Source organism: Amblyraja radiata, chromosome 27 (genome assembly GCF_010909765.2).
Source record: "Amblyraja radiata isolate CabotCenter1 chromosome 27, sAmbRad1.1.pri, whole genome shotgun sequence".
In the NCBI taxonomy this organism is placed as follows: Eukaryota; Metazoa; Chordata; class Chondrichthyes; order Rajiformes; family Rajidae; genus Amblyraja; species Amblyraja radiata.
Window position 1 is genome coordinate 10,625,457 of NC_045982.1, and position 17,740 is coordinate 10,643,196.

The following is a 17,740-nucleotide window of genomic DNA, read 5'->3' on the forward strand; positions in this document are numbered from 1 at the left end:
ATCAGAACAAATAGATTTCTAACAAATTCATGGGCTAGCTTGTATAATCTCTACAAGCAAGTCACAACAGCCCATTATCTCATTGTTATTTTGATTTATCTGTGCTTATAGAAACTGAAAGCTGACAAATCTTATTGACTGAAACAGGTTTGAAATAATGAAAATTAACTGAATTTGTCTCCCTCCACTGGCGACACTTATCAAAGATAGTTAACCCTCGATCAACAAACAATCAATCCATGTTTTTAATTTGAATCACAAATAAAATTACATGTCCAGAAAACCTTGCCCTCTGCTTGTTACAATCTGAAACCAGGAGAGGTATCAGAAGCCAGATCTACTGATTCATCTTTAATCAAGCCAGGTTGTGCTAATGGTTAGCCATCAAATCCATGGAGAATTCAGCAAGTTGTAGAGGGAAGAGTCAGCAACTTCCTGATTTGTACATTTGCACATCTGCGGCAGACATGGAAATCAGGAATACACTGTACCTTGATGGCAGTTCTACATTCATCACTGGCTAATCTTCCACAAAACCCAGAGCAATTATAAATGATATTACGGATCTGGCAATCTGCTCTAACTCAAGGTATCAAAATAATGGTGAAGTGCACAATCTCTCACTCCATCCCTGGAATCAAAGGTCAGTCACCTTTGGATTAACCCAAGCTGAAGGGAAAGTAACACTTCGTATCTGGCCCGAGCAGTGCCCCACTCAGCATTTAACCACCAGGAAGTGTCTTTTTCTTTTTTAACTCCCCTTTATTTATACATGCTTTGACCAAAATTGATTTTTTTGTAATTAAAAAAATCAGTAACTATTTATATCCATTTCATTTGATTTAGATGTCTTTAACAACAGGCATTACAAAACATCAGAAGTGGCTTTTGGCAGCATGCACTTCATAGGTGGATCAGAGTCTTGGATTCCATTACTTGAGAACTAGTCGCACCCCAAATCACTGCTTCTCGGATGGACAAAACAACAAAGCCACAAATACTTTTGAAATGTGTGAATGCACAACATTAGTCCTGCTACAGGAATAGTTCTGGGAGCAAATACAGGGCAGGCTGGGTCAAGCATGATCCAGTTGACTACATACCTGGAGGGAATGTTGGGACATTTATTCATTAGCAAGAAAGTGCAATATACCCACCAATTTTTTTGTTGCGCCGTGCTAATCTCTGCCTTTGTATAGCTGCATAAAACGTAACATTTATATAGTAGAAACACGACAATTAGCCTAAACAGTTCATGCCAGTACTCAACCTCCATTATCATTATTAAATCTTTCCTCATCTAACACCATCTTTATAAATCTCCATTATCATTATTAAATCTTTCCTCATCTAACACCATCTTTATAATGCTTTATTTCTTTTTCAATGGCTTCAATGCAGAAACAAAGAATGGTTACAGCATGAAAGGAGACCTTTCTGCTCCGTGAGCACATGCCAGTTTTACAGTGCTCTCCATGTTTGGGACAAAGACCCATCATTTATTTATTTGCCTCTGTACTCCACAATTTGAGATTTGTAATAGAAAAAAATCACATGTGGTTAAAGTGCACATTGTCAGGTTTTAATGAAGTTCATTTTTATACATTTTGGTTCCATCATGTAGAAATTACAGCAGTGTTTATACATAGTCCCCCCATTTCAGGGCACCATAATGTTTGGGATACAATGCATACAATGACTGCTTGAAGTCTGCAATTCATGGACATCACCAGTTGCTCGATGTCTTCTCTGGTGATGCTCTGCCAGGCCTGTATTACAGCCATCTTTGGCTTATGCTTGTTTTGGGGGCTTGTCCCTTTCAGTTTTCTCTTCGGCATATAAAAGGCATGTTCAATTGGGTTCAGATTGGGTGGTTGACTTGGCCACTCAAGAATTGACCACCTTTTAGCTTTGAAAAACTCCTTTGTTGCTTTAGCAGTATGTTTGGGATCATTGTCTTGCTGTAGAATTAAACCACCGGCCAATGAGTTTTGAGGCATTTGTTTGTACTTGAGCAGATAGGATGTGTCTATACACTTCAGAATTCATTATGCTACTGTTATCAGCAGTTGTGTCATCAATGAAGATAAGTGAGCCAGTACCTTCAGCAGCCATACATGCACACACCATAACACCCCCACCACTGTTTCACAGATGAGGTGGTATGCTTTGGATCTTGGGCAGTTTCTTCTCTCCTCCATACTTTGCTCTTACCATCACCCTGATATGTTAATCTTCGTCTCATCTGTCCACGAGACCTTTTTCCAGAACTGTGGTTGCTCATTTATGTACTTCTTGGCAAACTGTAACCTGGCCATTCTACTTTTTGTGGCTAACTAGCATTTTGCATCTTGCAGTGTAGGCTCTGTATTTTTGTTCATGAAGTCTTCTGCGGACAGTGGTCATTGACAAATCCACACCCGACTCCTGAAGAGTGTTTCTAATCTGTCGGTGTTTGGGGATTTTCCTTTACTATTGAGAGAATTATTCTGTCATCAGCTGTGGAGGTCTTCCTTGGCCTGCCAGTCCCTTTGCGATTAGTAAGCTCACCAGTGCTCTCTTTTTTCTAAAGAATGTTCCGAACAGTTGATTTTGGTAAACCTAAGGTTGGGCTGATGTCACAAACAGTTTTATTCTTGTTTCTCAGTCTGATAATGGCTTCTTTGACTTTCATTGGCACAACTTTGGTCCTCATGTTGATAAACAGCAATAAAAGTTTCCAAATGTGATGGAAAGACTGGAGGAAAGACTAGGTGCTGAGAGCTCTTATACCTGCATTAAGGAGGCAATTAAACTCACCTGAGCAATTGCAGCAAACACCCTTGAAGCCATGTGTATCAAACATTATGGTGCCCTGAAATGAGGAGCGGGGGGGGGGGGGGGGGGGGGGGGGGGGCTATGTATAACACAGCTATAATTTCTACATGGTGAAACCAAAATGTTAAAAAATAGCCTTTATTAAAATCTGACAATGTGCATTTTAACCACATGTGATTTTATCTATTACAAATCTCAAATTGTGGAGTACACAGGCAAGTAAATGATGGGTATTTGTCCCAAACATTATGTAGGGCAATGTATACTGGTGGAATCTCTGCTCCTATCCTTTCTGAATTTTCCATATTGATTTTAAATTCCTACATATGATCCTCTCAGAATCACCTGTGTTCCTATGAGTAGAGATGCATGGTGAACAGGAAGAAGCAAAACAATAAATATTGTAATGCTCCAGAGACAGGATGTCCTGCAACAACTAAAGGCAGAATCTATTTAGTTAAGAAAGGATGCAATTACCCTGTAGTTATATACAGCTCTGGTTGCCAAGTATAAGTAGGATGTTGAGGGGCAAATTTCACAGGTACTATGCAGAGATGTGTAAACAGCAGGTTGTTATTGTCCAAACTGTACAAGGCTTTCTGGAATCTGAGACATTTTGGATATTGACAAACAGTGTATCCACCATCTCCAAAGCTTGGGGATTTGTTGGCTTTCAGTCCCATCAATTTCTCCATTTTGTTTCGGTAACTAATGTTACTTTCTTTGAGCTCTGCATTTATTCAAGACCTCCACCATTTTTAGGTGTTCTTTATTTTAAGGCGGTCGAATATAATTTCTCTGCCACTATTTCCCAAGAAATTATTCTGCCTCTGTCTGTAAAGGACCATATTGCCTTATGCAAAAAGAAAGACACTTGGATATCTAAAGAAATTCTTACAAATTGTTTGTGTATCTTGCACTGTTGTCCCTTTCTTCACCAATATCTTGGCTCTCCTTTGTAGAATTCTGACATTTTCTAATCCTTGCGTCTAATGTTCTATCGGCCAATGTAACTTTGAGCACTGGAAGAATAGCCCAGCAAGAATAAACACCTCCAGGGAAGAAATGGTGAACTAGCAACATTTATTGAACATATCATTTTGTAATAGAACATTATAGTAAACCTTTGTTATAATGGATCATTGGGGGGGGGGGGGGCGGGAGGAAAAGAAGAGATGGTTCACTATTGCCAATTGTCTACTAAACCGAATTGTATAAATTGTTAGAAACAAACAACTGCAGTGCTGGTTAATACACAAAACGACACAAAGTGCTGGAGGGCCAGCAGGGCAGACCCGAAACGCTACCTATCCATGTTCTCCAGAGATTCTGTCCTGCTGAGTCACTCTAGCACTTTGCATCCTTTTGAATATTAACCTGCATCTGCAGTTGTATCTGCAGCTGAACTTAGTTATGTAATAATTTGAAGGCAATATTTATTGTAATTACATTAATTCATTTAATTTTTATATTCTAGTGTTAAAGGATTCAAGTGAACTCCAATTTATCAGAGCGAGGGAAGCAGCTTTTGAACATTAAGGCAATGTGAAATCAGTTCTTCATAGGGATAACAGGTTAACCACATACACAAGAATTCATGTATAGAATTACATTTAGAATTTGTTCAATTCATTTATTCATATCCATCTAAAACCAGCATAGCAAATGGTCAGCAAACAGGATTTCTAAAATTGGAGAAAGGTTTATCCTAATAACATGGATTTTATTGGACTTTTTAAGCTTGGACTGGTAATATTATTTATTATTAGTTTAGCCAATCAGAGGTTTTATGTAGTTTAAAAAGGAAGGAGGAAATTGAGGTAACATGTAGAGCTTTATAAGTTTAATGATTTACCTACCAAAATATTATAGAGTTTCTCCAATTTCTCCCATGTGAAACCAGACAACCACTATAGGGCATAGTCTTTTAAATGAATGGCAAAATAAAAAGGACATCAAGTTTAATGTAGGCTATCCACATCAGACATAGGAAACATTTATAGGAACTGTGAAGGAACAATGGGACTTTCCAGTTTCAAATAAAAAACCTGTATAACATGTAGTAATAGATATAAACATATATCTTCCTGTTATTCAGGAGGGCTAATGGGATATTGTGTAGGTTGCCAAAGCAAAGGGACCGAGTATGCACCAGTTGCATGAGGCACTTGACTTTATTAAACATTGGGAATGTGTAAAATTTTCCAGTACTGGTGGACAGTACGATCTTAAAACCAGTCAAGAGTGAATCAAGAAATTTTGCTATACAAGTGTGCTAAAAATCGATTTCTCACTCCAAAATTGGAACACTGTATCTAATCCTGATCATATAATTTTAGGAAAGTGAAGATTCTGGAGAAAGGGCAATAACATTTTACTAGAACAGTTCCAGCCGTGAGGGATGTCAGTAATAAGGGTGCACTGCAAAATGCGACATAATTTGCTCCATAAAACAAAGAACCTTGAGAGAAGGTTAGACATGAAAAGATCATGACCTGTTTCAGAAGTGAATAGAGGGAAATAGATCCTCACAATGGACGATTCAAGAAGAGGTGAAAAGAAAGTGCGAAGCAAGGAGATAAGGATAGAAAAGATGTGAATTGTGAAGCCAGAAGGAGGAATATAAATGGAAGAAGCCAGAAGAGAGGGAGAAATAGCTTAAATCAAGATGGGGCACAGGGAATGGAAGGGCAAAAAAGGGGAGGGGGATGGGAAGGGGGGCGGGGGGGTGCAGGTTAGTTACATAAAATTGGAGAATTATTTTGGTTGGTAGCTACCCATGCAGAATAGATATCATTGTTGGGCAAGGTCAAGAGCCAAGTCAAGAGCGGTTATTTGCCATATGCACACCAGGTATGACCCACAATTTGCTGCAGTTTAACAACACATAAGGCACCATTAAGGCAAAAATTAAAATCTTCCAACCATAAAATGGCGACGGCCGAGAAGAATGTTGGGAATAAGTCTGTGTATGGCACCAAATTAAAAATGCTGAGATAGCAATGCAGATTGGACATATTATAGAGCGAGTCTGGGTTTATTAACAAGGGGCGATTATGGAGTCAGATATTATCAAACAAGTTTCACTCATTATGCAGCTTTATTTCAGTGGAAAATGATTATAAATTTACAGCAAATGTGTTTTTTTGCAGTTGAAAACAAGATATCGATCTGCATTATGGGCAAAGAGCAAGACTTGGCCGTATATGATCATGAAACATTTGTAGAAGTTGATCCTAATATGTCCCAGGGTGCTTGCTCACTCCAAACACCATAAAGGGCTAATTAATATATCAGGCCAGTGTTGGTAACTTGCATTTTTGCATTGCACAGAAAATAAAATTAACTCATCTGCAGTACACAGAGGCTAGATTGATTCACTGACTCTCACAAACGATCAAATCTGTCAGCGGATCTACGTGTTCAGTCAAGCGACCAGAGGAAGAGGAAAGTAAACTTCCAAAACAGCAGTTTGCCTTCTAAAAAAACTGCAAACATCATTCAGTAAAACCCAATATGCAAATGAGAGAAGCAGGATTATATGAGCAACATCTTAGTGTAGTTGGCTGCATGGATTCCAAAATATGTAATAGCGGGTTTAACTTGATACATTGAAGAATTTCCATTACTTTCTGCACTTCCACCACTCAACTTTACACAAAAATTATATAGAATTGAGAGTTAAAGGGAGAGCTCCCTCAAAGTGGCAACACAAGTAGATAGGGTAATAAAGATGGTGATGGCATTCTTCAATCAGGGCACTGAATATAAAAGTCAGGAAGTCATGTTATAGCTGTATAAAGCTTTGGTTGGACCCCTTTGGAGTATTGTATGCAGTTCTGGTCGCTGCATTACAGGGACGACGTGGAGGCTTTGGTGGGGCTGCAGGCGAGAATCAGTAGGATATGGCCTGGATTAGAGTATTTGCCATAAAGATAGATTAAACAATCTTGGGTAGATAAAAATGCTGGAGAAACTCAGCGGGTGAGGCAGCATCTATGGAGCGAAGAAAATAGGCGATGTTTCGGGTCAAGATCCTTCTTCAGAACCGAAGAAGGGCCTCGACCCGAAACGCCGCCTATTTCCTTCGCTCCATAGTGTAGGTATGTTGCAAAGCCTACCTGAAGCGTCGTTGAAAATCTGCCGCTGCGGGTGTGCGCGATTTTGGCGCCGTTTAGAGGGGGCGGGTTTAAAACGCGATTTTCTCTAGGCTGTTCAAATCGAAGATGTTCAGCCTAGTTAATTATTAACGAAAAATCGCTGGAAGACCCCGTCGCAAAAGCTATTATTAGTTTTAAAGGCCTCGTATAATAGTTATAGTAGTTTAAAAATCAATCTCTAAACCCGCGACCACCAGCAACCGCAGGGTCTCATGGAGCAAATAACTGAAGGTAGGTTGTATATTTTTACATTAAAAAGGGCTTCTTAAGATCCCTTTATACAAAGTTTAATATTGCGAGTAGCTCATTTTGGGCCCATTATATCCCGCAGTATTTATCTGGGCATTTGGGGCACAAATCTACCGCAATGTGAACGTTCCAAACCAGCGCGTTCCACAGGAACCCACTGGAAAGCTGATTTAAATGGGCATTTATTTACAGCAATTGAACACTAAATTCCTTCCATTTGGTCTATAAATTAATGTAAATGAGATTTTAAAATCATGTTTTATTGTGAATTATTTGTGAATATTATTTGGACATTTAGGCTATTTAAAAATGTTAATCATTTATTAAGAAATGGATAGATGTTTAGATCTAGTAATTGAAGTCTGAAATTAGCTACAATTAGGTAACTAACTAATTATATGCTTTAATTTCAGGTCATCCAAGTAAGATTATTTTATATTTGTTTCAGAATGCTTCAATCTATGATAACTGAAAATTTCATTCAGTTCTCTTAATTTTTAAGAAAGTTATGGGCTTTTGAGTGTTCACGATCACAGCTTTTTTGTTATGTCCATAGAAAATCAATAGGGAACAAGATGCTAATTTCCGAGTATGAAAATGGCCATAACTTTTTAAATACTTGAGATATGAAAGTGAATTAGGTGTCAAATTAAACTTATTTTTATGCTTTATCTGATGGGATAAATTACAGACTTGATTTTTAAAATCTCAAAATTTTGTAACATTGCTACATAGTGCTGCCTCACCCACTGAGTTACTCCAGCATTTTTGCCTATCTTCGATTTTCCAGCATTTGCAGTTCCTTCTTAAACAATCTTGGGATTGTTTTCTCTGGGGTGTTGGAGGCTGAGGGGAGACTAATGATGACTGGTTTGTAGTATAAACTTTCTCAAGAGTAAAATCAGTTGGTATGCTAAAATTAAACTCTCCAAAGAACAGTAATAAACTAATTCTCTATGGAACCACCAGCTATCCGAGTGCATAGCCACAAGCTCCATACACAATCGATTTTCCAGCCCAGAATACTTACGGAAACAATCTTTCAAAACTCCTAACAGCCGTCTGAAGGAAGGTCTGGGAAAGTGGATAGGAAAGAGTCAATTTGCAAAAATGCAGCTACTGGTTTTGTTCACCGTCTCAACTTAAAGAGCTGCAGCAAAAAACCTTTGAGCTTATATAGACAAATTTTAAAAATATTTCCGAACGTAGGTACGGAATCCAGTAGGTATGTAGGGACTGAAGTATTCCGACATCATGCAAAGCCAGAACTAATTTTCAGATGAATTGGCTTGGTGATAGGAAGCAGAGACCAGTTGTACAAGGATGCTTTTCTGATTAGGGTTGTGTGACCAGAGTGCAAGGCAGGGATCACTGCTGGGCCGCTTCTTTGTGAAATGTAGAAATGCCTTGAATGTGAATATAGGAAGCACAATTAGTAAGTTTGCAGGTGACACGGAAATTGGCGGTGTCATGGACAGTGAGGCAGGTTGCCTAAGGCTACATCAGGATATAGGTTAGATGGAAATGGGAGGACACTAAACAATGTTAATGAACAGAGGAACCATGGGGTTCAACTTAATCGCTTCCCCAAAAGTGGCAATGCAGGTAGATAGCATGGTGAAGGTGGCATGTGGCAGGTTATCTTCAAAGCACTGGACAAAGAATGTAAACGTTAGGACATTATGTTGCAACTTATAAAAGACTAGTTTTCTGCACTTGGACTATTGTGTGCACATTTTGTTGCCACTCATTGAGATGATTGCAGTTGTGCTGGAGATGGAACAAAGGAGATCCACCATTGCCTAGATTGGAGGACTTTAGTTATGGGGAGAGATTAGATAGACTGGGTCTGATTTTCCTGGTACAAAGGCAGTGTGACTGGATAAAAGTATTAAAAAAATTAAGAGGAACAGATAGACATGCAGAACTTATTACCCCCTGCTATAGGCATATCCAAAACAAGAGGGCATAGATTAATGAGTTTTAAAGAGGATTTGAGGGGAAATGTTTTAAAACTTCAGAGTGTGGTTGATATTGGGAACTTGATGTCAGAGAAGGTGCTAGATTCAATCACAATGTTTAAAAGATATGTAGACAGGCACTTAAATAGATAAAGGTAGAGAAGGACACAAACCTAGTGCACTTAAATAGGATTAATGTATACGGGAAAAAGATTGGTATGGATGTTGTGGACCAAAAAGGTATTTGTCTGTGCTGTACAACTCCATGACTGTGCTCCACTTGGCAGTGAACTAAATACATAATTTCCATCAAAATTTGACAGACAACGTGGGTTTTGTAAATGCAAGTGACTAAATGGCTTAAACCAGATCAATTTGCACAGGTTAGAACAGGTTCACTTCTCTCATAAAGCAGTGAATCAATGTTTTAAGATTGGAAACTCTAAAATGAGTGTCAGTGAATTATGCTTCTCCGCGACACAGGCAAGTGAAAAGAAAAACTAGTTAAATGTATACACAGTGAATCATATTTAATCCCGATTTAGGATTCTCCCAACAATTTAATGGAAAATATTGGCACATTTTATATATTTAATTCCAATTGGTAGCTACAATTTGAGACATGCAGACTTTAGCTGTGTTCTCATTGCACCATGACACTAATATATTATGCATCCTGTATTTTCAAACTTGAACACATTGATTTGTCTGAGCCACTTTCCACAGTAATGTTATTCCACCTGTAAGAAGAACAGCTACAGGTCAAAAGTAAACCAATGTGATTGCTGTGAATAGATAAATAATGCTGTAGGAAGCCCAAAAACATCCTCTATCACTTCCTTCCTCACCAATCATCCAGGGAGGTCTTTGGCAACAGCCATTCCATTCATGTGCAAATGGTTCCTTAAAACTTCTTAATTAATTGTGCACTTCCCAATCACTGGACTCTCCCATCCCCAAATTGTCTGACCTTTTAGAAACATAGAAAATAGGTGCAGGAGTAGGCCATTCGGCCCTTCGAGCCTACACCGCCATTCGATATGATCATGGCTGATCATCCAACTCAGTATCCCATTCCCTGCCTTCTCTCCATACCCCCTGATCCCTTTAGCCACAAGAGCCACATCTAACTCCCTCTTAAATATAGCCAATGAATTGGCCTCAACTACCTTCTGTGGTAGAGAATTCCACAGATTCACCACTCTCTGTGTAAAAAATGATTTTCTCATCTCGGTCCTAAAAGACTTCCCTCTTATCCTTAAACTGTGACCCCTAGTTCTGGACTTCCCCAACATCGGGAATAATCTTCCTGCATCTAGCCTGTCCAACCCCTTAAGAATTTTGTAAGTTTCTATAAGATCCCCCCTCAATCTTCTAAATTCTAGCGTCTGACCTTTTCTACATGAATAACACCCATTTTAGCACTTCTTCTGCTGCAACCATGCTTTGTTTCCAAATCAGAAATGATATCCAGAGTGAAAAGCCATTTTTATTCAATCTACTAAATTGTTTGACCCTTGAATCCCAGTTACAATTTAGTCTGGTGGGAAGAGAGGGAACCTACAATTTTACATTATTCCAGATCTGTGTATCTTGGATTCTACAACAGTTCAGAAATCTAACTAAACAACTTGAACTTCTGACATAGGTTTAAAAATGTAATAATTTTAGCAGATTCTAAAGCTGATAACCCATAATTTGTGCAGCAGTTTAGCTTCATTGAACCCCGCACTTTTACAGATTAACATTAGAACCAGAAAGACATTTTAAAAAATATTGACATGCACAAAGAAAATCTGACTACCTATTCCAACTGAGGAGTTGAATGTACTATCTACCAAAAGCAAGCAGATCTCAAATTCCATCGTCAGACAGCACTCAAAATCTGGAAGAGGTGAAAGCAGAAAGAGTCTACTCTTGAACACTAAAGGCAGGCCTTATGCACATAGCTGTCTAAAGCCAGAAGCAGGTCTACAATCAGTCAAACACCTCGTTAAAAACACATATCCAATCATGCTATTTGGACAAAACTGCTGAAAGACATAGGGCTGCACGTCTTCAAAAGGCAGGAGAAAACTGCAGCAAGGGAGAATTATTTGGCACAAACAGTTCTATCCTATTTCAACATTGTCAGCAGTGACCATCTCTCCCTCTTATGCACAACATTAATTTGTGGTTTACTGGCAAAAACTATTTTTAATCCTCAAGGTTTGAAATATAGATACCAAATCTGGAGTACGGACACAATTCCTAAGCTGATTATTAGCTTGAATTATTGATGCAGGATGTTATTGCACATAATAGCAACGGTCCAGCAGATCAAGAGCCCCCAGACTTACTTGCACATGTCTAGAGTTGCGAAGAACATTCAAGTTAAGCCTGGAATTGGAAGACAATATAGAACATGCAGCGGGAAAGCAATTTGCATTTTAGATTCACGCTAGGACTTAAAAAAAACAGAATTGAGAAACTAAACACCAAACTCAATGTAACAGGATGCTTGGATTGACATAGCAAATAGGCACAAACAGGACCCTGGCACCCTGATTCAGCATAACACATACAGACAGGAAGCAAGCTCCAAAAGGGAGGCACAAGAATAGCAACAGGAAACAGGCCCCCAACGATGAATATCTATACACAGCCAATCGTAAGATAGCACCTAGCTCTGAAGACAGCCTAACAATTTGAAAACACAAAGTGAACTACAATGCATCCAAAAACTACAAAGTGTACAATTTGTTTCACTTATTCTGTTTAACCAGGCAGCGGCTGATTCATGATTTATTCTCAGGACTGCAGAAGTCCCCATTTCAGTCTTGCATTCTTATTCACTCCTCTGTAAAAATTGCAACAGCATAATACTTGCCTACCAAGATGCAAGAAAGTGTACAAACCAACCGGATGTGCACAGGGGTTTGGCTTGCTATATAGGCAACTGAACATTACCAGTAAATGTCATCTTATTCTACACATTAGTAATGGCAGATCACCACAACTATAGGACCCAGCTCAATGAAATTAAATCAATAATAAGTTAACTTTTAAACACCAGGATCTTGCTGCAAAAAGATACACTTAGCCAAACGTATGAAGACTGTCAATTATACAACTACAAGGAGCACATTCAAACTAACTACTCAACTCCAAGAATGTCTCACCGGATGGAAAATCGTACATTAAAAGTACATTTAAAAATCTGACAAATTTACAGATTCAAGCTTCCGTTAAGTACAGTACAAACATTTCCCACTTACATTGTTTTTGTGCTGCAGCCTGGTCAAGCTGGGTTGGGACAAACCATTACATGTAGTAAGACAAAAATGCTGGAGAAACGCAGCGGGTGCATTTATGGAGCAAAGGAAATAGGCAACGCTTCGGGCCGAAACCCTTCTTCAGTTCATGTAGTAACACGATCCACTTTCATTGATAGCTAGACCAATGATGTGGGATAGGAAATATGTCTAATAATTGTGATCCTGCAGCAGGTTAAAATTCAAATGTTGCCCAGAGAAACAACTACTTTCATATTCAGAGACCAAATGACTGGGAACCTGTATCAAGTCAAACAAGTAAGGATGCCCCCAAGGCACTGCGTCCATTTCCAGTTGCCAACAGCAGAGATGCAGGAAGGCAGAGTGGATAATTCCAGCATGATATGGTGTGGAAATACCACGTTCGCAATAAACACCAAAGGCTAGCTAGCAGAGAAAGGTGAGGGGGGCAGAATGTTTTATGTTGTTTACATGGACTTCATTCAGTCTTTGACAAACTCCCGCATTGGGGAGTTTGTCCAAAAGGTCGGAGCTAATGGGATCCAATGATGTGGCAATCTAGATTCAATATTAATCTGGTTACGGGAGGCAGAGGGTGACGGAGGGATTTATTTTGTCCGATTTAAAGTCTGTCCACCAATCTGGAGAATGAGATATGAACAGCAAATTTGGAGATAAGACTGATGGCCATTGATAGGAGAGCTGTCGAAGACTGCAGGATGATATAGATGATCTTACAGAATGAGCAGAGCAATGGCATTAATTTGCATGATTAGTAAGACCAATATATGTACAATTCGGTGCAGGTTATCTCAGGTTACAACAGGGTCTGAATCAACTGGGAAAGAGTGGCAGATGGAATTGAATCAGACAATGAGAAATGATAAATTTTGGGAAGCTAAACCAGCCAAGGACATAGTGAATGGGAGGACCCTGGGGATGTTGTAGAACCACAAAATCACGGGGTAGAAGTAGACAGTTCTCTGAACATGGCCACATGGGTAGACAGGCAGTGAAGGCAGCGTATGACTGCTTGCCTTCATTCATCAGTACAGTAAGTGCAAGAAATGGGACGCGTTGTTATATAGCATCTCCCATCACTAAAACTGCTCACCTCAATCTCTGTAATATATCCCATCTCATTTTCTTTGGGTAATTCATTCATGCACTACAAAGATAGAAATATCATGCTGCTGACCAAATTTCAAAAAACGTTTCATTCATTTCTATACTACCATTGATGTACATCTTCTCTGATGACATTTCCCTCTCAGTCTACACTTTCTCCACTACTTTCACTGCCCAGTTGTCATGCTGTTAGTCCAATATCCAGTATTAGATCTGTAGAAGCTTTCTCCTATTAAGCAAACTCTCTTCAGTCACCAGCCGAACATGGTTATTTGCAGCCTGTCGCTCTATACGAGCCGAAAGCTGAGATTCTAATTGTAAAGCTTACTCATCATGACAGCTGCCCGTTTTCACCTCAATAATACAGCATATCTTATTCCCTCCTCAAACCTCAGCCTTAATTTTACTGGGGAAAACCCAAACAAATCATTCGATTTTTGACCGGTCCTCCTCTAAATTATCCCTCCTCTATTGAAATGGTGGAATATAATCAATTGCATTTAATTCCACTATATTCATTAGCCCAGTCATAATTATAAGCACCATTCATTAAATTAGAAATCTGGACACCAAACTCTGGAGACTTTAATTATTATAACAAAGCTTAGATGTTGTATCATCACTGTCCAATGAAAATTAACTTTGTATGATCATTCTACATTAAAAGAAATTAAATTATCAGAATAAGTTGCCTATTCCAGACCTTTCAATATTTTCCAGTTTTATACTGTATTTGATCCTACAAAATTCTGATCAAGCCATAACTCGACATACAATGAAGCATTAAACAATGGACCACTGGGCCAAATCATAAACACTAGATTTAACCTACACACGCACAAGAGATCACAATATTCCAACAGTGGTAAAGTGCCTAACTGCCATAATATTCGAGGCAGCACAAGAAACTGGTGAATGAGAAAGCAGCAATGAACCTACCCTTCCCTAAAAAAGTGGAATATTTATTCCAGAGGTGGTCTACTAAATCACTTGATAACTATTGAATGTCCTTGTAGGTGCAAGAAAGGAACTGGAAGTGCACTCACCGGCAGACTAGATGGACGCCCCTGCTGCATGAGGGTCAGCTCCTCCTGGTTGGGTTTGTTGGAAGTCAACCCTTGAGGAGCCTGAGTGGCAAATGCTTCCTGAGACAAATCCTGCTATAGTACAAAAACAGAACATTTGTAAATGTCGGTATTTTGTTTGGCTAAAAGGAAATACATTAAAGCCATAATGGTCAGAACTGCTCCAATTTGATCTTACTAGTTAATCACCCCACTGTTCGGGATAAAGATGATTCGCTGCTTTCTCAATTACCAGCCAACTTTGCAACTTGTAACACAACTTTTTATTTGCAGGATTTATTTGTTGGCTTAGTTTGTGAATGAAGCTCACTGAGGTCCGTGGACAATTAGCTAAACAGCAGCAGCAGAATGTTTAATTAGTCTCTGATCCCAGCATTGATCATAGAAAACATGCAAGTGTCAATACCAAAAGTGCAGTATTTTGTTCGCCTGAGACAAATACTGTGCCAACACTCAACAGAGAACTAGAAGGAAGTTAAAGATCATGGGATTGTAACCCATTATGCACAACAAACTATGAACAGAATGATCATGAACCTGCATACACAAGCAATTCTATCATTTATAAGTAAATGTACCTACAATCTACAATATCGCTGCAAACAACTGGCTTCTTCCACTCACCACATCTCAAAGTAACTACTCACTAGCACTAGAGTTAAGCGGACATTTAATTAGAAAATCAGTAACTTCAATTCCTTTACAAGACTGTCAACTTCTTAACAGGCAAGTAAAAGGCACTGATGTTGTAACCAAGACCATTATAAATCCAAGCCGCCAAGACTTCAAGCCCACATCGTGTTTCCTGGACACGGTGCAGGAGTAAATGGCAATGTAATATCAGCTGTGCTGATAAAAACAATGACTGTACTTTTAAGGCTCAAAGTATACCTGCTGTAGTGGGAACCGTTGTTGTTGAGGGTATGAAGGCTGTTGCTGGTTGTAGTATGGTGTCTGGCCCTGCTGACAGTAACTGCCTGCACTCTGCTGGCTGTAAAGAGGCATCTGCACAGAAAGAATGTAAATAGAACAATGATTCACTAAGTTCATTAGCAGAAAACCAAACACAATGTAAAACTAGTTTCCTAAAAATGAACTGAAATCTAAAGGGACTTTAATTCTGAGAGCAGAAGGATTGCATAGGCTTGGAAAAATTTTGCTTCAGAATTTGACAAAGCAATGCTCTGATCTGAGTGCAAAATATAGAGAATGAAAAGTGTGCTATCTGCAAGCAGCATGCAATGGAACAATATGCATTTAAATTCCATTTCGATAACCACCCAATAAACGTTGACATTACAAAACAGCGGTATTCACAAAAGGACAATCATTATTTTGAATTATTAAACTCTAATTTTAGGATCTTAGACTTTTCTTTTGCAAAAAATACAACTTCAAAAAATGGAAGCCCAGCAGTCACTAAAGATCCAACCTGATAACATTGCATTTGGCCTGCTTCACCAGCCCTTCCTCACTCGATAACCTAACAGGTAACATAGAATGTATCCAGGTATTGTCCAGTCAGTTCTGTGATATTAAATCTGCAGACATTATTTTAAATAGAGAATATGTGCCGCTGTTAGTCATTAGAACTTGTATTTATATATCTACATGCAGTAAACAGCCACAATAGCAAACAGGTTCCAAGTGGTAGAAAATTAATGTTATAAATATAGATCTTGAATGGCCTATTAAAGCAACGAGAATTACTGTGCAATAGAATTTGTGAGCCAACTCCCACAGCAGCATTTAACATTATTCCTGAACAGACATTTGCAGCAAATTGAGCATAGCTGGACCCCAAATTAAGCATATATCCAGTCCCAAAGTATCCACAGGGATGGTAGTGGATTCTCAGCATAGCTAGTGACTGACAGATGAACTTGGTGATTTCCCACAAGTACCCCTTCAGTCTCTCAGATATATTTTAGATGTACAATCAATCTCAATAGAATACAGCCTTCATATTAATGTTGCCTTCCTGTTAGAGGAAACCAGAACAATCCCACCATCCTGCATAATTGAAAGTTGTCTTTCGTAGCTAATTTTCTCAAAACATGCAATACTGTCTATAATCAGTGACGACCAGTGCACTTTATATTTAAAAAAACTCATGATCACATCTAAATCCTCCTCTCCCTAGTATTTTCCTCTTCATTCTATTAATACTGGCAACTTGCAAACCTCCATATGACCTTTTCCAGTTATCAGGAAAAATTTGACACAATTTTCTAACTCTGGAGATTCTTGAGAGAGACTCTAGAATTAAGAGCCATTGTTGAAAAAGATTATACTCGGCGGTGGTATATAATGTAATAAAGATAATAAACCGTGTAATTTGGAACGCATTCGCTGAAATCAAATGGCAGCTCAAGTTATTTAATTCCCACACATTCGGGAAGAGAGTAAACACAATGTGCAAAAGGACAGATTAAAATCAAAAACATTTCCTCACCAACAATCTAATTTATTTTTTAACGTACATCAACTTTAACCCAATAAGAGTGGGAAATCTTGGCAGGGAAACTGAGAAAATAATCAAAATCATTAGCCAAAAATCAAACACCACACTTCCACTCTTAAATAATTGATAATGGTAATGTATTTTGTCATTTTCAAACTCTTCAATAATTTGGAAAGGATCAATAAATCTGTATATTAAATACGACATCCAGCAACACATGGCTAACTACTATATAATTACAACTCAACCATCAAAGATATTCATCAGCCATGGAAAAATGTATATTTAACGTCATTAAATATGCCAGGTTTATGCAAATTGACGATCAATCTTTAATATAGCATCCGGAGATATGAAGTCACGTGACTGCTGCAGACATATTAAGTTCCCAAATAAAAATATTACAAGCAGAAATGCAGCAACATGTAGTGAAGTCCAGCTTGTTAAATTTATGGAGGCTACACCTCGTAGAGGTTACACATATAAAGTCACTGTGATCATCTCCATCTCACACCTTTCTCATTTCCGATCAAGGATCTTAGAACATTTAGACTATTTCTTGGTCTACAGATGCTGCCAATCTGCCGAGTGCTTTCAGCTC

The 17,740-nt window shown here is 38.6% G+C and overlaps 1 protein-coding gene across 1 annotated transcript in view; it reads right to left on the minus strand.

Annotated features, from left to right (window-relative positions):
* arid1a (AT-rich interaction domain 1A) overlaps positions 1-17,740 on the minus strand; it is an 85,504-nt gene that overhangs the window by 42,343 nt on the left and 25,421 nt on the right. The window contains exons 3-4 of the mRNA XM_033045089.1: positions 15,567-15,680; positions 14,637-14,750 (exon numbers count right to left, since the gene is read on the minus strand). Of these exons, the coding sequence (XP_032900980.1) occupies positions 14,637-14,750; positions 15,567-15,680 (228 nt within the window). The remainder of the gene's footprint in view (positions 1-14,636; positions 14,751-15,566; positions 15,681-17,740) is intronic.